The 27,104-nt window shown below is 43.3% G+C and overlaps 1 protein-coding gene across 1 annotated transcript; it reads left to right on the top strand.

Moving 5' to 3' along the window:
* Window positions 1-2,416: 2,416 nt before the first annotated feature.
* LOC127595992 (sodium-coupled neutral amino acid transporter 3-like) lies at window positions 2,417-27,052 on the top strand. The gene is made up of 16 exons (XM_052058109.1): window positions 2,417-2,661; window positions 9,443-9,526; window positions 15,905-15,989; window positions 16,071-16,186; window positions 18,985-19,058; window positions 20,743-20,835; window positions 20,920-21,001; window positions 21,094-21,176; window positions 21,301-21,359; window positions 21,460-21,597; window positions 21,714-21,793; window positions 23,138-23,238; window positions 23,399-23,523; window positions 24,469-24,613; window positions 24,688-24,791; window positions 24,868-27,052. The coding sequence occupies exons 2-16, from the start codon at window positions 9,486-9,488 to the stop codon at window positions 24,970-24,972; spliced, it is 1,431 nt and encodes a 476-aa protein (XP_051914069.1). The 5' UTR covers window positions 2,417-2,661; window positions 9,443-9,485; the 3' UTR covers window positions 24,973-27,052.
* The last annotated feature ends 52 nt before the right edge of the window (window positions 27,053-27,104 follow it).

The following is a 27,104-nucleotide window of genomic DNA, read 5'->3' as shown; positions in this document are numbered from 1 at the left end:
AACCAACGCCTTGTTCTGTACGGACATACAGCAATACTGAATAAATGCATTTGAAATGAAGCATAAAATCTCATGTAGGATAATAATTGACAAAGACGTAAACAAACCACGTTTTCGCTTGCTTTAGTTAGCTTTATAAATGTATAATGTAGTTTCAGTTCGGATTTGTTTTGTTTTGTTTACCAGTTTTTTTAAAACCTTAATTTATTTATTTTGTTACTTTCTGTTAAATATTTACCTTGCCCTCCTCTCTCATTCGCTTACGCCCACATCTGTCACCAGGCCAGGTCCTGCCTTTGAAAGGCAGACACACTCAAAAGTCACAGATACTACACTAGAGCATAGGGAATGATTGGTAGAGTAATACATTGTAAAAATATCAGATTGCCACCTCCCTAATAGGAAGTGTTTATGGCCATGTGGAAGAGCGATGGGCGGGTCATACTGCTGTAAAATAGATCTAAATAATAAAATATATGGTAGTTACTCTGCGGAACTTTTCTGACACACCTCATGTGTTCTCTTTCCCCGGAGGCCAAATCCAGCAAATGGCCTTTGGGCCTTCACGCTGCAGTCTCAATATGTAGAAGGCAAAAAAAAAATGTGTGCTGTCTTGAAGCCTACTATGGTACGTGTGGTCTGGTGTAGAAAAATACTAGACAACTGACTATATTAACCCTTTAATGCACCCTGTAACCTGATAACATGATATGCTGCACACTGTGTTATTAAAGTTATTAAATTAACCTTAGACAGCTGGCCAAATAAAAACCTCTCCACTCTCATGAACACTTGCACTTTGTATGCAGCGATGGCTGTTTGAAAGTGCTCGATAAATGAGTTGATTAAATAAATTCTGCCATCAGTGTCATTTCTCATGAGATGAACCTTTTATATACTACAGCAGATATGAACATGTTGCCAGTATTATTTACTATGCAAGAGAAAACATGTTACTTGTGAATGTGATTAAAGGAGGAAAATGAAGTTAAATTTTCAGAGTGAACAATATATGCAGATGTTTTAATGGATTTATTGTGGAGGCACAAGTTCCAGAGAAGGTTTAGTGACATGCCGAGATAAAGAAAATGGGTGTTTCCTGGGCGTGCAAACAAAACTCCTATGTCACTGTCGTTAAACTTTATCAGTCAACTGAAATCTCACTGCCAAGAAGTGAAGTGAATGGAAGTCATTCTAGTTGTGTTACATTGTAATGTCTGCATGATTCGGAGTACTAAAGTGTTTCCTGACGCACTCGAGGCATGAGAAAAATTTCACAGCACACCACCATACAACAAGATCATGTTTTACTTTACTCACAAATGTAAATTATGTGTACGTGCCATGACTTGTTCTGAAATATGAATGGAGACAACCGGATACACGGTTTTGTGGATGTGCATTTAAAGTCCATGTAAAGCGAAAATATGATTTGTAAATTCAACAAACCACAGAGAAGAGTGCAGTTCACAATCGTCCCAAATTTGAATAATTTAAAAAGGACATAAAATGGGCTTCAACATGGTGAAAAATCAAGCTGTTCGTTCTGCTGAACGCGCTGAAACCACATCCCCCTCAACGCCCCACTGTGTCAAATGCCAATAAAATTCCATTAGACCTGAAAAACAAAGCAGGATCCTTCTTCATCTGGTATCTTTCTCATGCCTATGTATAACTACTGTATATATATTTGATTAAAGCCTCCGATTGCTGGACTGTATCCCACTAAGCCGGTATCGGAGCTTTTCTCCACTGGAACAATGAGGCGCTCTAAAGTGGCTAAGCCAGCACAAAGGCCCTGTCCACATACTGGCTATGAAAGTGGACTTAAAAAAATCCCCCTCCCCTCTGATCTTCTGCCTTTCTCGATTTGACATGCGACACTCTAAAGTAGCCATGCCAGTGTGAAGCACAACTGAGTACCACCCTGTTCTCAGGCTATACCCGTTTCCCGCCACACACCTGATGATCTCTGACAGCTCGCCGATGTGCCGCCAAACAGTGGTTTGCAATCACTGGTCTATCATTTCTGCCATCCCTCCTTTCGTGTCTGGCCAGGGACTTATTGTACATGGACAACTCGCACACTGTTTCCACTCGTAAGCGCAATCACATGCCGGCAGCCTTAAGAAAGCACTTATCTATCTTATCTACTTAACCAATATAGCATCACTGTGACTTCCTGCCTCCGGGAGGATCCACTCATGTCGCAATAAAGCCCACCCGCTTTGCCACTCCTCTCCGCTTGCATAAACAGCAATGGCATCGGAATGTTTCTCCATTTCCACTTGGTACTGTATGCGATTGACTGAGTTGCATTGCAACTTCAAGCGACCGACTGTCTGCAAGCTTTAGCCGATTGCGTTCTGCATTTCGGACTGTTGTGACGGCTTCCCAGACCTGCTACCTGGGGTCGAGCAAAGGGTTAACTCTGGGTGTTCCCCTTCCCCCTAGCTCCCTCCCCTGCAGATAATGTCTGTACTCTCTCCTCCCACCACTCCTGAGGAGCTCTGGAGGGAGTAAAGCATTGTAATTATTCCCAGCAAAAGTGTGACAACAGAGAGCCGTAGCTCACCGATTTTTTGCAGTGCATTTCCAGGACGTTTTGGGGGGTTTTCTGTGCGTGTGGAAAGAAGGCCAGCCGTGCTGTTTGACACTTGGGTGAGTAACTCCTTGTGAGAGAAGTGTGTATATTTTGAAGGAGGGAGTGGAGGCAGTAACTGCCAATAGTGAGCCGCTCTTGCATCAGACAGCACCATGTGGTGAGCGATGCTGAACATGAAAAAGTTATCAGAATTCTTCCCCTATTCCAATTCCATTCATTTGGAGACAATTTCATGGATCTTGGATTTGAATGTTCATTAATGTAAACATTCTACACAAACTAAATCATTCACACACAAAAAAATATATATATATATATATTTTTATGGATTTTTATGGATATATATATATATATATATATATATATACTGTATATACAGTTCCTTTTATTTGAGGCAAATTTGACCCCGTTCAATGTTTAGCCTCCATAAAGATATGGTTTACATCTTTTGCTTCATTGTTCATGTTTTCTGATTTGTTGAGGATAACAAAATTAACATGGTGACATGTTAGAAATGTCTTTGACATGTTTCACATATCAGTGTCCTTTTGAAAGTATCAGTAGTAAAGTAGGTGATATTGAGGTCACTAAATCATATAATCTAATGTTATTAAAAAAACTTTAACACAAACATTAGTGTAGTAGTGGGAGAAATAAATCTAGTTCACATGTCACTTGACCGCTTCTCAATCATTTGTTGTGCTGTTTGCTATCTTTTTGCTGAAAATGACTTTCGCGAAAGGCATTTTTTCTCAGTGAAGAGCTGTCACATCTATTGGACTACGGAATTGACATATGCGTCCGATAAATAAAGCATCCTCCTCTGTTGACAACGATAACCTCAGAGTTGGAACTTGAGTCCACCCCATTCCAACAGTTAGTTCACTATTCATTCATTCATTCATTCATCTTCCGCGGGGTCGCGGGGGGTGCTGGAGCCCATCCCAGCCGTCTCCAGGCAGTAGGCGGGGGACACCCTGAATCGGTTGCCAGCCAATCGCAGGGCACACATAGACGAACAACCATGCACGCTCACACTCACACCTAGGGACAATTTAGAGTGTTCAATCAGCCTGTTCACTACTTTCCCCAAATTGGGATTGTTGTCCATTCACCCCACTTGAACTGCAGGCCGGATTCATATAATCAAAATGGTTGCCGATATGCTGTCCAAGATGTCAAGTCAGCTTTTGAGTTGATCCGTCGACAAAATAAGGACTAGAGAAGTCTTTACAGGGACGTGTATGGGAACAGTTGAAAAAACTTCGGTGTGATCTCCTCGCAAGCCTAAATTGGGTTGCTCATTTTGGAAGCAGTTTACAAATCAAGGGGCAAAGTAACAGCAACATTTTGAGCTGCTAAACCAGGAAGGGCAATATTTCAAGCAACCGTGTCGCTCGGCATATCCCCACTACACAGGGGAAAATATCTTGCCTTTAAAATTGCGTCGAGAAATCCCTGATACAATGGAATTAATGTACTTTTTCGTAAGGTTATACAGTGGTCCTTCGTTTACCAGGGGATTACATTCCCAACCATCCCTACGACTGACATAAATCTACAAAGTATATCCACTGTGTATATCTTCTGAAGTGTTGTGCATAACACAAATACAACATGCACATGAGATGCATCTATTATTTTTGTCCGCTTGGGATCACCATCCTCACGTTCTACAGTCGGGTATCTGTAGCTGTGACTGAATGCGTGTAGCTTAAAAAGGCAGGGGCAGGTCTGTTGGGTCAAGTCGGAGTCAGCGAATGAGTGTTTCGACTTATCTGGCTAAATGGTTAGCCACTCCGTGTTGCGTTAAACCGCAAAATGTCAACTGTGAGATATGATGATAGATGACATGTCCAACTTCTTCACACGTTCTATCGTGCTTGAGAAAAATGGATTTATAATCACTTTGTGAAGGTTTAAATTGTTGGGGTTTAAATTGACCCTAAAGATTTAAAAAATGTTAGTTTAAATTAAAAGGTAACAGGAGCCAAACCTGATGTGAAAAAGGAGTTTCAAGTCAACCAGGCTTCCCAAGATTGTTATTATCTGGAGCCTGGATACATTCCACTCATCTGTGCTTTTGCAGATGTGTCATCCCACTTTTCAAAAAAAGAGGCTCGAACACAACTGAACAGCTAAAATAACAGCGTTCACACAAGAAGCCTATGAGTGCGTGGGCCCACTTTAAGGCTCATTCTGCATCAGTCGTCCTCTTGTATCACACGTGTGGGAATGGAGCAGGAAAAAGTCTTTGGAATGTCACATAGTGTTGGATCAGTGTGTCCTTTGGGGTCACATGCAAGAATCTCAAGGGTGTGTGGGTGAGCTGCGGAAAGGGGTAGGATCTCATGGACCAGTGGCACGAGTGCAGACCTTCACTCTTCAGCCTTCGCATCACGTTTGTCATTTGACCCCACAGCACAGTCAGCTCGTTGGCAGCGTGCATGTCCCGAGACTGCTCAACTCAAGTCACATTGTTTTTGTTGTTTCGTGTGTGCATTAGTTGTCATTTATACCAGCACAAGTAGCTCTTTTTATACACACCACTGATCAAGTGCTCCGTTTTTATGATACAAAAAGAGACCAAGCTAAATTATTGACAAACTTTTATACCTGGATTTCTCAACTGAGAAAAGAGAGGAGAATTAAGTATGCTTCCCGTCTTAAAAGTGAGGAATTGGCTGTGTTCAGAAATAGCCAATCACATTCAAACTAATTTGAGGTAAGAATCAACACACATCAACAATCATATAAAGTGCCTCTATTAACCCCACATTGACTTCAGATGTTCTAGGACAGGGATCGGCAATCCAAAATGTTGAAAAAGCCATATTGGACCCAAATAAACAAAAAAACAAATATGTCTGGAGCCTCAAAAAATAAAAAGCCTTATAATGAAGGCAACACATGCTGTATGTATCGTTATGAGCTATATTAGCCGAGCCTACTATCAACATGACTAAGTTGGCTACAAATACACAACCAGCATTCTGATTACAAGTTTTTCCCCCTGCAGTTCATCCTGTAGAGGAGGGGTGCACAAACCTTTTGGACGGAAGATCTACTTTTCGAACAACCAACCTCCCGCGATCGACCCGTTACCGCACACGCGCACATACGCACGCACTTACACCATAATGGCCACAACGGCTGCTAAGATGAACGAGGCACGGGACGCACTTTCACAGCATGCTAACTATCGTACCTCACGTGTACCATTTTAAAATGGTTCTCTTGGTCGCCCGGATTACCATTCTTAGCAAGTAGACTCGGTGAATTGTACATGTGTAACCAGGTGAACCTTACTTAGATGCTTGTAGTGAAGGCTTCCTTGTTTAACAAATGTAGCACTGTCACTTTAAGAGCCACACTAGATCAAAACACGCGGGAACATATGCAGCGTGTGAGAATCAGACCAGAAAGGGTGACATGCACGTAAAGGAGGATAGTCGCTGAACTGTGCCACTGCTTGTCCCAACTTGATACACCCATGATCGTCCTCGTAACCCTGGCGATATTCAGAGCACAATATCTGGAGTGGTTTGGGTTGGAGTTTGACATCTACCACTAGTGAGTCGTGTGAACAGCTGTACAGCAGGGGAGATCAGTTGTGTTTGACAACGTGCTTTGTACACACCCAACACACCGGAACATATCGACAAGCCACTGCTGTTGTCTATTGTGGCGTAATTGTCTGTAATCTGTTAAATGATTTTCTTTGATCTCTTAGATCCCTTTTCGACCTCTGTTAAAATTCAGGTAACATCTCAGTCTTTCATCTTAATGCTGAACAATTTTTCATTGTTCAGTCGGGAATAAAGCCCACCTAAAAATTATTTTGTGTCCAGTCCAGTCTTTCCAAAGACCCGGCTACACATGAAAGGCAGCTGTTTCGTTTTTATTTTTTTATTTATTTTTTTAACAACAGCCCCCTGACTTACACCCAGCCCTGCTAATAGAAACAGGTGTCACAGGCCATGACGCAAAATTAATTAACGAAATGTTGACATTGTTAAGGAATTATTCCGCTAGAAGTAGTAGTAGAACATTGTTGAGGAATTTCATCTTGCTAAGAGAACTATTGATACTTGTCTCTGTCCTGAACATCTGCTGTAGTACTTAAAACAGGGGTGTCCAACCTTTTTGCCAAGGGGGCCAGATTTTATGTGGTAAAATGTCGGGGGGCCGACCTTGGCTGACATTCTTTACATTGAACAACAATATTGTTCAACAAATTTTAGTAAGCCAGTCTGTTTCACATTTCCATTTTTATTTTAATTTCAACAATCTTAAGAATTTCTTTTGGTTCATTTGAAACAGGTATATCACCTGCAACTGCTTATTCACTTGACTTTTTCTTAAACAGAAGTCTCCTGAGTGAAAATTGATTGATTTGAAACATAAAATGTATCACCATGACTTTTCAATAGTCACAAAACCTTTGACTCGAACAACAGGGAAATGAACAAGCAATACACATATCCACAACTGCAAGGATCATTTGAAATATGACATATCAGTCAATATAAACACGGAGTGATGTCTTGTTAACTCGTGAGTGATGCCCTCTACTGTCTAAATGCTATTACTCATTTAGTGAATGCTATTACTCATTTAGCCACTAGAGGGAAGCTGTACTCTATGAAACATCACTCACCAGTCTACGAGACCTCAGTCAATGCAACACGTGTTCCATTGCGCCCAACCTGCGGGCCAGACGGCACTGATTTTATGACAGGGGCCGAGGGCCGGATGAAATTCGACCGCGGGCCGGATTTGGCCCCTGGGCCGGACTTTGGACATGACTGACTTAAAACAAAGAATGTACTGTGAAGTTTAGAGCCTATTTCCCTTTGGTTAATTAACAGCCCCCCAAGGGTTTTCTTGCCTCCACCACCTCATAAAAGTCCCTGAAGGCTCTCAAGTGCCCTCAAAGAGGAACCCTAATCTCAAGATCTGTGACCAGCAGCAGTGGTCTATACTTTGTCATCATATCAAGATCGAACTTTGCTTGATCTTCCTTATCTCTGCTTTTTACTTGGTTATGGTGTTGTTCCTTCCTGTTGGTTGTGTTTGTTCAGACACTGAAAGAAACAATGTACAATGCGGTTGAAGGTATTTCCTGCTCACTGTTATTACAATCAACTTTAGTGCCCTCGACCCCCACCACTTCTGGGGCCCCCCTCCACGGGACATGTATTAGAGGAGCTGTTATCTCAGGTATCTGTGTTCCTGCCATCGCACCAAATGGGGGGTAGTGGTGGTCTAGTCTCACCTCACCGCTCCCGGCTTCCTCTGGCCACACCGGGTCAGATGACATGTTACTTTCTTTGTTTCGGGATTTGCATGAGAGGCGTACCTCCCCGCCTCTCATTATCATATCGTCTCTATATAATCTCATGAATGTGTTTCTTCGGGGCTTCCTGATGAAATCTGAGACTCACAGGAGCCCGAATCGATTCGTGTTGCGTTGTGATAAACTGAAGAAAAGACTACGTGGTGTTGGGTCTTCTTCCACCTTATAGAGCAGTGGTCACCAACATGGTGCCCGCGGGCACCAGGTAGCCCGTGAAGACCACTTGAGTAGCCCGCCACTGCCTGGACATTGTGATTTGCTAGTAGAAATTATGATTTAAAAATGCAAACATTGGCAGTACTGTGAGACATTTCGAAACACGATCAAAGTCTGACAATTTAAATCATCAAGTATTAAAAATAACACATCCTCATATTATTGAAGGTATTTTGGACAAATATGTTATTTCAGACGTGTATCAATTTGGTAGCCCTTCACACAATCGGTACACATGAAGTTGCTCTCACCCTCAAAAATGTTGGTGACACCTGTTATAGAGAGATAAAAGAACCTGTAACCAAGGAAGGGCCAAGAGCAAATTGACAGCTCCCATTCCTCAACAACATTTAATATTTATTCAACACATTTTTACAGCATCTTAAAACGTTAATAATGTTTATGTCATGTTTGTCCTCTGAAAGAAACCATATTTAAACAAAAAATATATTTCCCTTGCATCTTTTTCCATTTTCAAACATTTTTGAAAAAACTCTAGGGAGCCGCTGGGGGCGCTAAAGATCCCACAACCCTATTCAGGATAAACTGTGCTGAAAATGCTTCGCAGTGCAGAAGTGGTAGTTTCGAATCCGGCCTTTCTGCGTGGAGTTTGTATGCTCTCCCTGTGCCTTTATGGGTTTTCACCGTGTACTCCATATTCCAAAAACAAGCATGGTGGGGTAATTGATCACTGTGAAATTTCCATAGTGTGATTGTGATTGCGAATGGTTGTTGGTCTATTTGTGCCCTGCGATTGGCTGAAAACCACTTGCTGCCCCCAAGACTCCATCCTGCCCGCGACCCTCACGAGGATAAAGCAGTTCCGACAATGAATGGCTGCATGGATGTCCTTATAGGCTTTTCTGGATACTTTTTGTGGAGCCAGTGGTTCGAGTAGAGTCCTGAAGGTGGTAGCATTATGCAACATTTGTGTCTCTGAGCTTGTCAGTAAATTTTTTTTGTGTTAAAGCACGGTGCACCCGAATCAATCCATCAGTTTCACTTTCACAAAAAGTATTTATTAAAAAAACTTGAAGAATTGTGAACTGTTCGAAGTAGCAGTCAGTGTTAGTCCCCCCCCCCCAAATAACAATAATAAAAATCACGCTTCTGCTAGACAACAAACAAAAAAATGCTTGAAACAGCCTACTAGAACTCTTGCATATGCTTTGGGAAGGACATAGATAAAGGCTGCATCTACTTTATATGGGGTTTGCAGGAAGTATTCTAAATTAAATGTTTCTACTTGTTTCCACTTACAGTTTGAAGAGGAATTATTCAGAACAGCAAGTTCAGTGTATCAGAATGGAGCTTCAGAAATTGAACGGACACACACGAGAAGATGGGTGAGATTTATAAATGCTGTTTTTCTTGGCTGAAATACCTTTTTGAGAGCAAACCCACATCATTGTTGACACATTTATAAAATGGAGAAACAAGAACAAAAGAGGCAGTTTCTTGCTCGAGAAGCTGTTGTTTTCATCAGATTTCTCTTCTTTTCTCGCATCTGCTTCTACTTCTTTTTGGTAGAAAATAAAATTGCAAAATGAAGCGCTTTTATGTCATAAAATAACCTCTCAATACTAAGTTGCTAATTTGGGGACGAAAAACATTTGTGGACACATGTGGACAAGACCTCGGGCAAATGTGACCACACCAGTCTGGATAATCAAGTCTTGGGTGTTTCTAGTCACATGCTACATGCATTCTTGATGGTCCTACTCCTAAAAACTTTCCATAAAAAGAGACTCTTACTTGTTTCCCAGAAAATTATCAAGACATTTTATATACGGTACACAAATGCACAATTTGTGCATTTTGTTCCTGCGTGATTCCCTACGTTTACTGAGGCAAGGCACATTTATGACGTGAGAAAAATGTCACAACACATAACCACACAAAATGTCACAAAAACTATGCATACTGAAATAGGATATTGTCTCACTTTTCTCACATATGGGCGTTATGTAAAATGCGGGCCTGTTTAATTGAACACAAAGCAATTACTCTGTCGTACTACCCGTTGGATACACAGATTCTTTGAACCTTCTACCGTCGAGTGGAAGAGCACTCATTTGCGCTGCCTGTAGCCATACATAGATTATATTGTAATGCCTGTCAGTAGCGGAGAGAAGGATGCTCGCAGTCGCTGATACTATTCACCATTTTTAATAAACAAAATAAGTAATAAACACACGCATTCAAAGGAGTTGCTGTTAGCCACAACTCACGCCCATGCGCTCCTCACTCAGACTGACTACCGGAGCCAATATTCTCCCAACCTGGCTCCTCCCCTCCCTATGACGCCACACAAAATACAAGAACCAGATATTACACTGCCCTCTCCTTTATGAAAGCCTCGCCCCGAGGGTTCAACAAAAAAAGTCCTCCAGCCGTCGTGGTCTTCGTCTCCGTCTCTGTGGTCGGCCTGGCTCTGAGTCAATACCACCTTCAGCTGGCTGGCTCGGGACAACATTGGTGGGATCTGGGGAACATGGATCCACCACATGTTCTGAACTGGCGGATGAAGCGGACCCCGCCTCAAATACAGGAACACCGCTGCCCCGGTAGGCCAACCTGTCCCGATGTAGGGCAACCTTTCTGCTCCTGGGGGGAACTGCCACCCGATAAACTAGCTCCCTCACCCCCTCAAGTACTCTACATAGACCGTCCCAATGGCTGTCTAGCTTGGGGCAGCGCCCTTTTTTTCTTTTAGGTGTATACACCCAAACCAGTTCCCCAGTCTGGAAGTTCCGCCCCTTGCTCCGCACGTCATAGTTTCGCTTTTGACGTGCGCCGGCTTTCTCCAGCTGGTCCCGTGCGAATGCGTGCGCTGCCTCCAGCCGATCGTGCAGTTTCCGGGCATACTCCAGCCCCGGCTGGTCCTCTGAGCTGCCGGGAGGTCTTCCAAACGCCATCTCTGCCGGTGTCCGAATTTCCCAGCCCAGCATCAGCAGAGCAGGAGTACAGCTCGTGGAAGTTTGGACCGCTGAACGATAAGCCATCAGTACCAGCGGAATGTGCTGGTCCCAATCACGTTGGTGTTTGGAGGTGAGGATGGCAAGTTGCTGCTGCACGGTGCGGTTAAATCGTTCCACAAGACCATCGCTCTGCGGATGCAAAGGTGTGGTGCGTGTTTTCTGCATGTCCAGGCGTTTACAAAGAGCAGCAAAGACTCAAAATTTCTGCCTTGGTCACTGTGGAGAATATCTGCAGTCCCAAACTGGCAGAACATGCCCTCCAGTAGCGCATCCGCCACTGTCTCCGCCTCTTGGTCTGGCAGTGCGTATACCTCGGGCCACTTAGTAAAATAGTCCATCGCACATAGCACGTAACAGTTCCCTCTGTCCGTCACGGGGAAAGGGCCCATAATGTCCACAGCAACCCTCTCCATGGGCGCCCAACCCTCTGTTGCTGAAGCGGTGTGTGCGATTGGTCTTGAGGTCCCTTGTAGGCCGCACACTCGTCACAGCACCGGCAGAAGTCCTCTACGTCCCGTCGATGCTGACCCCAATAGAACACTTGGCGCAGTCGTCGGAGAGTCTTGGTGCTGCCAAAGTGTCTTGAGCCAGTGCTCCCATGGCATGCTCTTAGCACCATCTCTTTAAGAGCTCCGGGCACTACCACCTGCCATCTCTCTTCCCCGGTGGCTGGTTCCTTCCAGGCACGCTGCAACACGCCGTCCTTCATGCGTAACACAGCAAACTTGCTCCAAAAGCCTTTGGTAGCAGCGGAGAGTCCCATCACTCCTTCCCAGTGTGGCCTCCTGCCACTCTGGACCCACTGTCGCACAGGGTTGAGATCACGGTCCTCTTCCTGCTTGGCAGCCCACTCTGTAGTGTCCACAGCCTCCAAGGTGCAGCATGACGGTCCAGCAGCAGTCGCTTCCCCGCGCAGCTCCAACTCCCTGGCATCCCGCCGGTCGCAGTAGCTGCAGCCACTAACAGAACATGGCCGCCGGGAAAGGGCGTCCGCATTGGCATGTTTAGCACCAGCCCGATGTGTCCTCGGGTGGTGCAGAATGCCGTCTTGGGTCTGGACTCCATGGTGATGGTGACTTGAGAGGTCTATGATCCCTGCCTCGAGCATGGCACGGATCTCCTGATCCGCGGCCTCCTGCTGGGCCATAGGCAGGCGTCGGGGCCGAAACTTAACTGGTTGCGAGTCACCGGTGTCGATGTGGTCCTGTTCTCCGTTGGCCGACCCGGGGTTAACTCCACTGACGTGGCTGGACTGGATGTCATTGGCCCCGCCTGTGAGCAGTCCATCATGGGGCGAGCGGACTCTACCCGATCTACCGTCGACTGTCGAGGAGTCAGCGCTGCTGCTGCCTTGGACAGGCTGGGTCGGGTCATCTGCACAGCTGTGTTCTCCCCTGCAGGGCCTGCATTGTTGCCACCCCCGGAGTACCCTGCCTAGACGCCAGGATCAGCCCTACATGCTGACCACTTGGCAGGGTGAGCACCCCAGCTCCCAAGTCCACCACACATCTCGCAGCTTTTAAAAAGTCCGTCCAAGAATACAGGGATCACTCACGTCAGCTACCCAAGCTGAGTGGGTTATCGACAGACCTTCCAGGATGAACAAAAATGTCCCTTTGGCTCTCATCTGCTGTTTCACCGGTCACGGTCCTCAGTTTCGTAAAGGTCGATGTTAAGACGGTCCCCACTGGAACAACGTCAGGCCTCACAATTTTGGCTGAAGACCCAGTGTCCACCAGGGCTGTACAGGAAACGTCCCCAATCTTCACATGAACATGACTGGAGTCCCCGACGTCCGTCCAGCCCACCGTTATAGCTTTCTCTCCGAATGCGGGTTACAGTTCCCAGTTAACAACTGGAGGGGTCCGCATTGTCGGGGCTACACGGACCCTTTTCCGTTTCCCTGCTGGTTCAACATCTTTGGGCAGCGCCGCAGCAGATGACCTGGCTATCCACAACCCCAGCAGTCAGCGGGGCGTGCACAATGTCCGCTTCTTTCCTCCTGCTGTGCTGGGCGGGTCTTTATTGCGCACACCAGCTCTTCTAACCACGCTGGCCTGGGCCCCTCCCCTTCCGACAATGAGGTGGCCAAAACGGGGCAGGCTGATGTCTGTAGCGCCCCCTTGGTTGCAATCTCCCACTCTGTAGCGAGAGAGAGTGCCTCTCCCAGGACTGCCGGGTGGGCAAGCTGGACGTGCAGGCGCAGCTCATCCGGTCTGAGAGCTTGGATGAACTGATCGCATATCGGGTCATTTTGGATCTCATTTGCCATTCCAGCATATGCGCGCCGACCCTGGCTCTCGATCTCATGAGCAAGACAATGAAGCGGCTCACCGGGATGTCGATCACGTTGCTTGAACTCACAGCGCAAAGAGTCTCTCAAATTAAACGCCCCAAAGCGCCTCTGCAAAACACCCACCAGGGCGCACTAATCGAGTCTCTCTCCGGGGCTCAGCAGCAGCAGACAGGATGTAGCCTCCACAGTCAGCGAAAGCGCTAACTGCACCGCTTTCACCTTGTCCGACCAATCCGCTGCGTCGGCCACCAACTCGAACTGTGCTCTATAAGCCTCCCAACTCCCTTTCTCGGAGAATTTAAGAGCTTTCATGGAGGGCCACGCGAGCCCAAGGGCGCCGCCATGCATGTTTATGTCAGTTGCGATGGCGGCAGCACTTGCCGCTACGTCATGGCGTAACTCCGTATTGGCGGGCCAGCGCTCATTTTGGTGCGAATTACCTGCTTCATGGCGACCGTTCCCATTGCAACTCGACTCAGGCATATCAATCACGCACGGTACGGCTTCATCCTTTACCGTCCGCCGGGTAACGGGATCGCCGCATGGAACGGCGTCTTCCTTCACCTTCCGCCAAGTACCGGAGTCGCCGAACATCCTTACGCAAAAACGGGAGTGCGACGGGTGAATCCAAAACTTCTGACACCAATGTAATGCCCGTCAGTAGCGGAGAGAAGGATGCTCGCAGTCACTGATACTATTCACCATTTTTAATAAACAAAATAAGTGCTCCTCACTCAGACTGACTGCCGGAGCCAATATTCTCCAAACCTGGCTCCTCCCCTCCCTGTGACATCACACAAAATACAAGAAACAGATATTACTTATATCTTACTTATTACTTACTTACTTATTAAACAGATTATTATTATTTGGAGAAAATAACTTTTTTTTTAAATGAAATTAATTGGGGGAAAAAACAAGCTAACAAGCAAAGTTATCAGACTAAATGAGTCAGTAATACTAACTAGTTCAGCTAGCACCTAAATTAGCCAACTCGGCAAAAAAGCTATATTAGCTAGTTAATTAACTATCTCAGTAAAATTAGCTAACATTAGCCAGGTGAGCTCACCAGTCAAGTTGGCTTCCAAATCTAAATACATTTGATCAATTCTTCGTTTAAATTGTAAATGGTTCACTGGTTCATGAACCCAAAAGTTAAACATTTTCATCCATTTGTCTGTAGTTTTGTTAAGATTATTGCTCATGAATCACACAAGGAAAAGAGAGATTCTACTGATTTTCATGAGTGGCGTTTGTGAGCATGAGTGAGTTGGACAATTGTTAAGTATTTCACTCAACCTTAATTTGAATATGTTTTGTCTACCACGGAACTGACCGAGAGACAACTGTACCACATACAGCCCACAGTCAGCGTTTCAGGAATGAAGGCAACATATATAAATGTAACCCATTCGTTGAATAAGACACACATTTAATTAACTATGGGTTACATTAACACACGTGAATGATAATGATTAATGCTATTATTGCGGTAACAATTCTGCATTTACATGGCCTACCACTCGCTGGGAACAGTGTAGCATCACCATTGCTGCAGAATTAAGGGAAATATTGTTCAGTGTTTGTTCAGTCAAACAAGGTGTGCTTATTAAAAAGTGAAAACATAAAAACATACACTCCTTCAATGTAGCCTGGAAATGAGTGGCACACACGTCACTGGCGATAACCTCTGGAGCCACAATGTGTGGCATGTTTTCAAAGTGGATCTCGATGGAATTCACGTCTAATGAAAACTCCACATTCCGGAGGTTGGTGCCACCCTCAGACTTGATGGAGGGACGCCTCTTTGGTGGTTGCGCACAAATTTCAAGGTTACGCTTGGTGGGTGTGTCACTGCAAGAAAGGCGCGTAAGGAATTGACTTAAGTACAAATGAGACAATATGCCCTTCACACATCAGTGATGAATGATTTGTCTTTCCACTATATTGCAAGACAATTTATGAATAAAACTAAACTCCATTCCATTTTCTATAATTTGTTTAATAATGCAGCAATGCAGATTGACAACAGAAGTGTATAAAATGATAGTGTCAAAGTTGTATATCCACAAATAATTGTTGTTTGTTTGTTTTGCTCCATGACAAAACATGTTACTGCATATAGGAACACTAAATTGTGTTCTCGCCAAATTTCCTTTCAAATGCCTAATAGCATTAAAAAACAATCAGAGTTGACAAATAAAACGTTGAAGAGAAGTTAAATCGGGCAACCAGATGTCACTGCTGTGTAATTAATGGATTAGCATAAACTAAATGACTGACAATTTACACAGAGACATAGAAAGGAAGTTGCACAAAGAGCGAAAGCTACACCCAAAGCAAACATAAACCCATTGAAACCGGTCGTAAAAGCTCTTCCATGGGTCCGCTTACAAGCTGTAGTTTTGTTTAATTTATGTTCGACATGTGCTTTATTTACATTATAGCTTTGATGGACTGGATGCCATGGCTGAACATGAGGAATTTCTCCCGCATAAAGCTGGTGCTAAAAAAGAAACCCACTTCACTGATGTAAGTTGTTGTTTTTGTTTTTGTTTTTTATTAACTCTTCTCACTTGTTGATACATTCACTCATCTGTCTTTCTGGTTCAGTTTGAAGGGAAGACTTCATTCGGGATGTCCATTTTCAACCTCAGTAATGCCATCATGGGTAGCGGAATTCTAGGATTGGCTTTTGCCATGTCCAACACTGGGATCCTTCTTTTTATGTGAGTTTGGTAGTTAAATGATCAATGTGGTTCTCGCTCCTGATTTTTGTTTGTTGCTCTGCACATGGGATATGCATGTCAACGCCATCAACCAGGGCTGGGAAATGAACTCAAATGTAATTAGAATGTCAATTCCTGGCTTCTCACAAGCATAAGAACACGATTATCAAGGAAAACAATAAATGTATCAAGCGGTTAAGTGTTGCTGCGTATGCACGGTGAAAGTATTTCCACTGTGTATATCTTCTGAAGCCAGTGTGTGACGAATGGTATTCTGCACACCCTGAGGATACTTTAAGCTATTTGTTGATACCTCAGATTAAGTTTATTGTAAAACCAATTACATAATCAAAATAGTTTACAGTACACCCACTGTCTATTTAAATAGTTGATTTTAGTTACATCACCAGCTTACTGCTAGCACTCACTGGAAAACCCTGTTGATCGACAAGCACCAATTAGCATTGGACTTCACGGGAAGGATTTAACTTCAAATCACGAATTGCCACACATAAACTCTGTATTATTATATATGGACAGGTAATATAAAAAGTCAGGTCAACTTTATTGTCAAATGTGCTGCTGTATGTGCAGCATACAGGACAGATGAAATTTCTTTCCTCTCAACCACAGGAAAGAGAGGAGACGCTGCGGGTACCAGTGCCGCCATCAACAGAACAGTTAACATAAAATGATTGAAAAAAAAATATAATACAACACACGAAAAACAGGCAGTCATGCAATCGTAACCACTTTTCTGCATACTCGTTGTTTGAAGCAGTTATAGATGAAAGAGGAAATAATCAAAGTGTCTTTCGTCAGTGGATCAGAGAGGTCATGCTGAAAATGTGCACACGTCTGCTACAAGCTAAATTTGAAAGCAAACAAGAAGCTATAGCGTCCATTGACGAAAAAGAGATTGGTTCACATGTCCTGTTTCATGTAAATCCACTTCAATTCTAATGATCCTGGGCATATATTTTCTTCTCATCGGCGGAACTTTTTTTTTTTAGAAATGTTGCCAATTTCTTCTACCGGTACTCTTTTTATCTTCATGCATGTCAGGGGTCTCAAACTCAATTTACATGGGGGCCGTTGGAGATTCAGTTTGGGTGTGTCTGGGCCACATCAAGTATTCCACAAGAAAGGGGTTCAAGTATTCAAAAAAGTACAACTAATCCAGTCTTCTGAATCTCTAATGATAACAATTCAGAATATTAATGGTTGAACAAGATTGGGGACTTGGTCCACTTTCTCATCACTCTACTGCTTTGCATACTCCTCCGCATGTCTAGTTGAATAATAATGCCATCTGATTTCTTGAGCATAGCAACTTTCTTAGTGCATTCAAGATATCACGGGGTGCCTCACTGCTCAGCCAAAAATCATTCTGTCATCATTCTGTTTTTTTTTTAATTGGCTCTTCATGTCTCACATCACTCTTTTCATGGCAGATTTTGAAAAAAAGACATCACTGGGATTCCACTTGATTTCGCTTCAAACTGACATTTTGTCAAATGCTGTCATCAACCTCAGCTACAGCAGCCCATAAGTGATTTAAAAATACAGAAAAACACACAGGACAACGACTCATCAAAAAAGGTGGGGCAGCAGCAACATTAAACTTTGGTGTCAATTTAGGAAATCCTGTGGGCCACAAATGGCCCCTGGCTGTGAGTTTAAGACCCCTCAAGTAAGGCTATGTTCACATTGTAGCTCAATTCCATCCATGCATCCATTTTCAACACCGCTTATCCTGAACAGGGTCGCAAAGAGTTGCTGGAACCTACCCCAGCTGACTTTGGGCGGAAGGCAGACTACACCCTGAACTGGTCACCAGTCAGTCGTAAGGGCACATATAGATACAAACAACCATTCACACTCACATTCACACCGTCACTGAGCGGGAACTGATTCCACACTGCCCGCAAACAAGTACCTCAATTCCGATGTATTTTTTTTTTTTGCCCTTATGTGACACGTATCCGATCTTTGCCCATGTAACAAAACCAACATGATTTTTTTCTCTAATCCAGTGTATTTCCACGCATGCATCACACTGCCCACAAGAGGCCCAAATGCACACAGCAGGAAAGTATTCTTATCAGTTTCTTTTTAATTGCTATTGTTTAACCCTTGCAATTGACACAAGGCTTTGAGTTACCAGAGAAGATGCACCATCTGTGAGTGTGTTCACACTTGCTTAACAAAAAGGGATTGTCTTTCCGTAGGTAGCATACGGGTAACATCTATACAGGTTTTGTAGCATGTACAATAACTTGATCTGTCAGGGTGTACCCTGGAACAATTTTCCAAACAATGAGTTCTAACACACACACACGCGCACGCGCACACGCACACGCACGCACACACGCACGCACACACGCACGCGCGCACACGCACACGCAGACGCACACGCACACACACAGAGCTTCTGTAAACCAGATTTAAGAAGTTAAATTTAGCCTGCTGTGATCAGATTCAAGACACGCCAGCATGGATTAGACGTGTGCCTTCCGTGTTGAGGAGGGAGGGATATCTAAGTGTCAACCTTTCAACTCCCTTAATACATTTTCACACGTGTTTGCGAGATTTTGCTTCGATCCGTTGAAAACACACAAGTTCGAATGGGATGTTCAAATTTTGGTCACCATATTGTTTTGCTTCTCTTCCCTGAAATATAGTTGTTGGGGTTTTTTTCCAATTGAATGGTACGGGCTATTTAGGTGACATGATCTTACCTGCATATCGCATGTAGTGTTAACAAATAAAACAATTTACTTTTTTGTGCGTTTCAGAATTCTGTTGGTGTTCATTGCCATTCTGTCCGCGTATTCAATCCACCTACTGCTGAGAAGTGCGGGAGTTGTCGGTAAGAGGAGTTATGCTCAATTTATGAAACGCTATATTGGACAGCAGGGGTCCAAATTTATCTTATTTGCATGCATTGCCCTACTTACTTTCCGTTCCTCACTTCCTTATTTTCCACCTTACATCACTAAAATAGGAACGGCATTTCCATTTATAACACCCTGATAAACAAAGATGTTTCCGTGATAGCAGCAAAAACCATGAATGGCAATTGTTTCTTCCACTTTCTAATCTAGGTTAAGCAGGGTTGTAATGGTTTAGGATTTTTCCATCCTTCCATCGAACTTCCGAACCGCTTTATCCTCACAGGGGTCGCGGGCGTGCTGGAGCCTATCCCAGCTGTCTTCGGGCAGTTGGCGGGGGACACCCTGAACTGGTTGCCAGCCAACCGCAGGTCACACACAGACAAAAAAAAAACATTCACACCTAGGGACAAATTAGAGTGTCTTGCATGCATGTTTTTGGAATGTAGGAGGAAACCAAAGTACCCAGAGAAAACCCACGCAGGCATGAGGAGAACATGCACACTCCACACAGGAAGGCTATGTCACGTTGTGCGCGAAGCGATAGGATAATTGCTTCGTGCACAACAAAAAAAAATAAGGAAGTGGATCCCCGAAATGCAGACACAGAAACAAGGTCTCCGTAGCAAAAGGGTTTAATCTACAAAAATTCGCACCGACAAAGTAGTAACAAAGTGCTGGTCAAAACGAGGACCAGAGGGCACAAAAAACGAATAACAAAAAGCGCTTGCACAAAAGGCAAGGGGGGAGAATAAGAATCTCGAAGGCAAACAAAAAACAATGTAACCACTACACGCAAGCGAGAGCCAAATCACAAACAAAGAACCTACTTACAAAATACTGAGCACCGAGAGTTCAAAAAGCGAAACACGACGAGGTCTGTAGCAATGGCAGTCAATGAGCAAGGAAGTAGCAAGGCGAAATACAATACTCCAGCGATATGTGCATGTCAGAGGGCTCCTTAAATACAGACTGAGACTAATCATAGATTGGCAGCAGGTGTGCACAAAAAGTCCGCTGATGCCACTTGCTGGCCAGACTGAAATATAACCGTGACAGGCTAGAGCCAAAATCGAACTCTGCGCCTCTGCACTGTGAGGCAGACGTGCTAACCACCGGGCTGCCTTTTACATTCTAATTAATTTTAAATTAATTTTGACTTCTTTTTTTTTTATTTGGTGAGTATTAATTTGTTTTAGATCAAGGTGCACATCAGACCAATAATTATCACCCGATGCTGGGGAAACCATTGTCGCATTCATCTTCCTGTAAATAAAAATGAACCAATAAAATCAGCCGCTTGAAAAATACGAACAGTCCAGTTACTGTCATTTTAAGTGCCGAGCTACTGCTGCATGATGTAGAGTAGGGAGTAATATGCGCGGCTTCAGAAGTGAGCCATTTGTAACACGCCTTTATTTTTCCCATAGCGTCTTTTTTTTAAATAGTTTTTTTTTTGCTCCCCGTGGTATCTCACTGAGCACCAAAGCCTTGCGACAAAAGTCATTTTTACAAAAAATACAATGCTGCAGACCGCTTTTTTTTTCTTATTGGAAGTTGTGTTGCAAAAAATTGGGGTTGGTGTCTGTGAGAAAAACTTTGCACATCCCTGCCATACGAACTAGTTTTAGGGCGGCACTGCTAAGGTTTGGGTCTTTTCAGGCATCCGAGCATATGAGCAGCTTGGGAACAGAGCTTTTGGCCCACCGGGAAAAATTCTGGCGGGGAGCATCATCACAATACACAACATTGGAGGTAAAATGAGATTATTTTTGGTCTTTCGCTATGAAAATTGAAGGTTGTACTGAGTGTACTGAGCATGTTTGTTTTTTTTCCCAGCAATGTCCAGCTATCTCTTCATTGTCAAGTCCGAGCTCCCGCTGGTTATTCAGGCTTTTCTTGGTAAATACGAAAACACGGGGTGAGTGTCAAATATCATCATTTGACTTCATTGGCAGCTTAGTAGATTTGTGCACTGATTTTTTATTTTTATTTTTTTTGGTATGGTCTCAGAGACTGGTTCTTGAATGGAAACTACTTGATCATCATTGTTAGTGCTGCCATCATCCTTCCTCTTGCACTCATGAAACAACTTGGTATGATATCTCATCCTGTCATCACATCCCCCCCCCCCCCTGTTCACTTTCTCACCTACCCAGAAATTGCACTGTGTTCGTCATTATCATCAATGTTCATGTTCAGTCATGTGTTCCACTTCAGGTTATCTGGGATATACTAGTGGCTTCTCGCTTTCTTGCATGGTGTTTTTCCTCATTTCAGTGAGTCTGTTTGAAACAAATCTCGCATACATTTTCAATCCAAATGTGTCACATCTGACACAATGAAGAAATGGTTGTGCACTCCCGATTCCTCTTCCAGGTAATCTATAAGAAATTCAATATCCCTTGTCCGCTGGCGGACAGTCAGCACAACATAACCCTAATGGCCGACAATGACACAGTCACTGAAGATCCGGAAGACTTTTGCCACGCCAAACTTTTGACCATCAACTCACAGGTGAGACCATAATGTGTTTCTCACCACTCATTCTTTTTCATTTGTCACTACAAGTTCTTATTCTCCAGTCAGATGAACAGACTCTGTCACTAACCCATTGCATGGCTGGCTTTTAGACGGCATACACCATCCCAATTCTGGCCTTTGCATTTGTCTGCCACCCCGAAGTGCTGCCCATCTACACAGAGCTACGAGAGTAAGTCATGCTTTATACGGAGGAGGCTTGGTTTTCGTGTGTCCCATTTTTCATATCATTTGTCTATTTCATCCCAGTTTTGGTTCATCCACTACTCAGTTTTCAGACAAAAATCACCGAATTTTTGAGGATTGCGTACCCACCAAAATCACCCCGTTCAACATTGTTGCATCACTTCTCAGTGAGTTAGCCTCAAGCCACGCATGAATTTGATCATTTCAAAAGTTTTTCTGTAACTGTTGCACCTGCGGGCGAAGAAATGCGTAAACGTGTTAAGTGTTTCCTGACAATAAGTGACAAATAGCGTGTTCAACCAAGAGCTCCCTCCGATGAAAGAGACACAATTCTATGACCGTAATGCAATACGGGTATTTGTGGCAAGCCCATACGCCAGAGGTAACACTGATGTCAAGCAAGGCTAATTGTCTTAGTAATTCTGAAAAAGGTAAAGCAGAGAGTTATGACTGGATTTCCAAATTCGCAATGTCAGAGCCAATCATTGCAGCTACAGGAGGCTTCATCTGTGTCACGTTGCATGGTGGTGGTGGACCCCAAAAAGCAGGCAGGTGGGATGAGTAGGGTGTATTTGAAGAATTGTATTTCAAACAAAGAAAACTAAATCCAAAACACACAAATTCCAAAGTATCAAACAAACACCATGACTAAAGCTAAAACAATGAACTAAACATGACAGAAAACAAGAGCAAACAGCAACTCACACGACAGTAGCAAGAGCAACCTAACAAACAAACAAACAAACAAACAAACAAACAAACAAACAAACAAACAAACAAACAAACATGACAGTCGCAAGAAGCAACAATGACCCCACACCGAGTGTTCGGGCTGGGAATCCTTTTAAAGGCCTGATTACCTATGACCAACAGGTGTGCAGCTGCCAGGGGAGCCCTACAGTGCCACCTGTTGGTCCCTAAACCGAATCATGACAATCTGTGACTTCTTGTCACAGAAGAAGGCAGTAAAGACAAGGAGTGAAGGAAATTGCTTTCTTGTTTTAAGTAATTAGCCTTCCCAGTCCATAGATGGCTGGAATATGCCTTCTTCTTGATTTGTTTTGAAAGTTGGCAATAGTTTTGAGATTGTGCTCCCGACACCGACATGACTTAAGTGGAACAGCAAGGATGATTTTTCCAGGTGTATGTGTATGTGTATGTGTATGTCTGTTCTTGCAACAAAATGTACAGTACGTTGGCGTTTTTAATTCACATTTATTCCACCATTAATGAGTCTCAACTTATTGTATTTTCGCGTAGAAAAATGCTAAAATGGGGTGGGGGGGGGTGGGGATACAGTACAAATTAACTGTTATCTTTTTGTCTCCAGTGCCACCAAGAAGCGTATGCAGAATGTTGCCAACATTTCCATCTTGGCCATGTTCGTCATGTACCTGCTGACGGCACTTTTTGGGTACCTCACCTTCTTCGGTAAGACTGAAAGACTCTTTAGCTGCATGTGAACGAGACGCGTTTAAATGAATCACCTGCTTGTTGTTCTCCTTAAAACGGCTTATACATTTTGCAGCGTGATGAATAAAGTGCAAGACTGAGCAGGACATCAAAGCTTTGTTTGCTTTTATTTCTCTAGGTGCCGTGGAGTCTGAACTGTTGCACACCTACATCCGTGTGGACCCCCTCGACGTGCTGATCCTTTGTGTGCGCCTGGCCGTGCTTGTGGCTGTCACGTTGACTGTCCCTGTAGTTCTCTTCCCGGTGAGAGTTGTGTCATATATACGGTATATATTTTTTAACCTAACTATTATTCCCAACTACCAACCTCTTTGTTAGTTGCTTAGTTTTTGAAAATGAAAAGTGTTTGATTAAACAATTTCTTGACTCTGGTGTTCTGCACCATAGACCACACACAAAAAAAACAGGAAAGAAAATGTCTACCTTCAGCTTTAGGAACACATTCTGTGGACTATTGTCTATTAAAATTTGAGTTAAAAAAGTGGGCAAAGAAATGAGCCATGAGGCACTCCACATCTTTTACCAGGAGGCATAACTCATCAATACAATTTGGGGAAATCAAAATGTAATCAATGTGGGTGGCAACACATCTTTTTTTTATTTATTTTTTTAAACCGGTTGACCACTTTTCATCTAATACTGTGAATGAATGTGGGAATATCAACGAGGTATAAGGCACTGATATCACAGTATGCATTTTTATCCCGGGAACATGTGAAATCGGTTTAAATAAATAAATAAACAAATAAACAAACAATAAAGCACACTTTAAATTTGAAAATTGCTTACACCAGTGGATGTGTAGACAGCCAGTAGCAACTTACAGCTAGATTTTGAAAGAGAAGAGTTTGTTTGTTTGTTTGTTTGTTTTTACTTCTGTAAAAGCTGAAGCCTATTTTCTCAGTCTGATCTGGAAGCCTCATTCGATACACAAAACATTTTTAAACATTCAAATTTGTCATTTTAACACTTTTCTCTGCATTTTTACTTTATAGGATTTTATGAGAACATGAATTCATTCCACTGTGCTTGTCATCCATTTACTACTTATTCTACTTCACATTATACTACTTCGCACTGTTGTTGTTGGGCAGTTGTTGGGATAAATCCAAGGTGACTCATTCCTCCAACTGTGTGCAACCCGGATCATGACATAATGTATGCTCCTTTCCTTCCTTCCCACCGTAGATCCGCCGGGCCGTACTTCAGATCTTGTGCCCTGACAAGCCTTTCCACTGGGCCAGACACATTTCCATTGCGTTGTTCCTCCTCATTCTGGTCAACCTGCTCGTCATCTTCGTGCCCTCCATCCGTGACATTTTTGGACTCATCGGTATGTGTTTGGTCGCCATTGTAGCCTCGGCTTCTGACGTTCTCACTGAATGGGCTCTCCTAATTACTCCACAGGAGCCACATCGGCCCCCAGCCTCATCTTCATCCTGCCTGGAATTTTCTATATACGAATCGTTCCTGCAGAACAAGAACCTTTTCTGTCCAGACCCAAAATTCAGGTAGCGCTCATTGCTGTCGTACACAATGTTGGATCGCTGGTCCCCTCATTTCATGCAGCACGGTTTTCTCCTATAGGCTGCATGCTTTGCTGCATTGGGATTCGTCTTCATGGTTGTGAGTTTGTCATTTATCTGCATCGACTGGGTGAGCGGAGAGAATCGAAGCGGCGGTGGACACTAGTTGCTCGCTGAGATCCCAGCAATAACAAAATGTGAACTGAAGCCCCTCCCCATCAGTAAATGTATTGTTCTCCAGGAGCCACTCAGTACATGCTGGCGTTGAAAGAAGAAATTGAAAAAAAGAATGGGACACCTGGAAGGCCCTGCAATGGAAGAGAAAGCACGGACTGTAGTAACTGAATTCACCCTTTGTTACAGCCCGAGATATACAGCACTCCATTTTTAATCTCGCAAAGGGAGTTAAGAAAAAATAGCAACAGTCTGACTCAATCCAATCGACGGTATGGATGCAAAAGTTCTGTGGAAAAGCAGCAAGTCACTGCCAAAGTTCTCTATATCCACTTCCCATCTCGACTTTGTAATAGACAGCGGTGCCTTGAGATACGAATGTCATGGCTGTTTGTATGCCGCTCACAGTTAAGTTTACTGTCAAACTTAACATAGCACAAAGATAATCACACCTTGTAATGTGTATTTAAAACAGGGGTTTCAAACTCATTTTTGTCACGGGCCACTTTGGAGTTACATCTTCCCTCAGAGGGTCGTTATGACAGTGAAACAGATTAAATGTTTAATCATCACATCGTATTATTACTTGTACACAAAAACAAAAAAAACCCCAAAAGTGATGGCTCACTAGTTTTGAAATCAGTCTTGTATTTGTTAAATTATTGCTCAAGCGAGTCTAAACAGGATAACAAACTTATTGCAAAATGTTACCGTTATTTATTACGTATGACAATTTGAGATTTCCGTCCAGATTTCAGCAAGGATCATGGAAGTTGACACAGATAATTTGCTTTCGCTGGCCACATAAAATGACATGGTGGGCCAGATCTGACCCCCGGGCCTTAACATTGACAGATGTGATTTAAAATAACCAAACCACCGCTTCAAGAAAGGCTCTACTAGTGTACTGCTACCATACAAAGGAAATCACCATTGACATGCTACTATCAGCATCGATAGTTGCGGTTTTAAAACAATGCATAAGCAATCCATATTTAAAGCCAAATGGTGGCGGAACACATGTGGACAGATGATATAGCAAAAGTTATAGAAATATATACCTTATCCTCTGCAAAAAATGATCAGCATCTTATTGAGTCACCTACTGTAATTGTGAAGCTATTCTTCATTCATGGGCGCATGGCTATATTATATTGCCAAGGCAAGACTGTATTTTTCTTATTAAAAAGGGAGGCTGGAGCAGATTAATGGCATTTCCATTCATTTCAATGTGGAAAGACGATTTATGTTATCAGTGAGGTCACAGAATGAATTAAACTGGTATCTCAAGGCACGACTGTAAGTTAGGCAGTAAGGCAACTCGTTAGTCATCAAAATTAATTCAACATTTCATTTGCCGCATGCGTATGACCCCATTTCAGAGTTTGGTTCCTCCATGGTGAAATTTTGCATTGAACTTTCACCTAAAATAAGAACGACGAGAGTTAGTGCCACGCTGAGGTTTTTAGAAAAATGTGCATTTTGCTGACTTTAACAATGAGTTATGTGAAATATTACAAACTTACTCTGACAGTTTGTGGAGGTGAGATTATTAGAAGTTGCGTAGGAAAAAAATGCTGCAACCAAAAATGATGCAATTTGTGGGCTTTTGCCACTGTAAAAGAAGGTCAATTTTGTCTGTGGTTACAAACCAAACAATGAATGCAGTTACTGTAACATGTTAAAACCATAGAGCACGGGTGTCAAACAGGGGCCATGTTCACCCCAGTTTGCTGTCAAGTGGGACCAAATTAGTTATAGTTACTTTTCGTGAAAATTTGCACTTGAGTTTTTTTCCTTATTGGCTGGATTGGATTCCGGGAGGGGCTGGCTCTGGCCCACGGGCCATACGTTTGACACCACTGCCACCATGTGTAACACAGCTGGAAACCTCATCCTGTTTGTGTTAAGCTTTTCCGATAGAAACATGACAATCAATGGAATTTGAACAGTAAATTAAGTCTTTTCATGTCTGTAAATGTTGACTAAAATCTATGTTGAATTTGTCTGTTCTTCCTGTACAGTTTTAAATTAATTTAAACTGTCTGTCAATAAAGTATGTCTCATTTGTACCCCTTCTGAGCTCTGACAATAGAAGGAGTTAAGTCAAGAAAATGGAAGTAG

The sequence above is a fragment of the Hippocampus zosterae genome, chromosome 2 (assembly GCF_025434085.1).
Source record: "Hippocampus zosterae strain Florida chromosome 2, ASM2543408v3, whole genome shotgun sequence".
In the NCBI taxonomy this organism is placed as follows: Eukaryota; Metazoa; Chordata; class Actinopteri; order Syngnathiformes; family Syngnathidae; genus Hippocampus; species Hippocampus zosterae.
This window is presented reverse-complemented; position numbering and strand designations above follow the sequence as displayed.

Coding starts and splice junctions, on each gene's coding strand:
- LOC127595992 (XM_052058109.1), top strand. CDS start 9,486: ATGGAGCTTCAGAAATTGAACGGACACACACGAGAAGATGG. Junction 16,187..18,984: donor ACTGGGATCCTTCTTTTTAT/GTGAGTTTGGTA, acceptor TGTGCGTTTCAG/AATTCTGTTGGTGTTCATTG. Junction 24,792..24,867: donor TGTCCAGACCCAAAATTCAG/GTAGCGCTCATT, acceptor TTTCTCCTATAG/GCTGCATGCTTTGCTGCATT.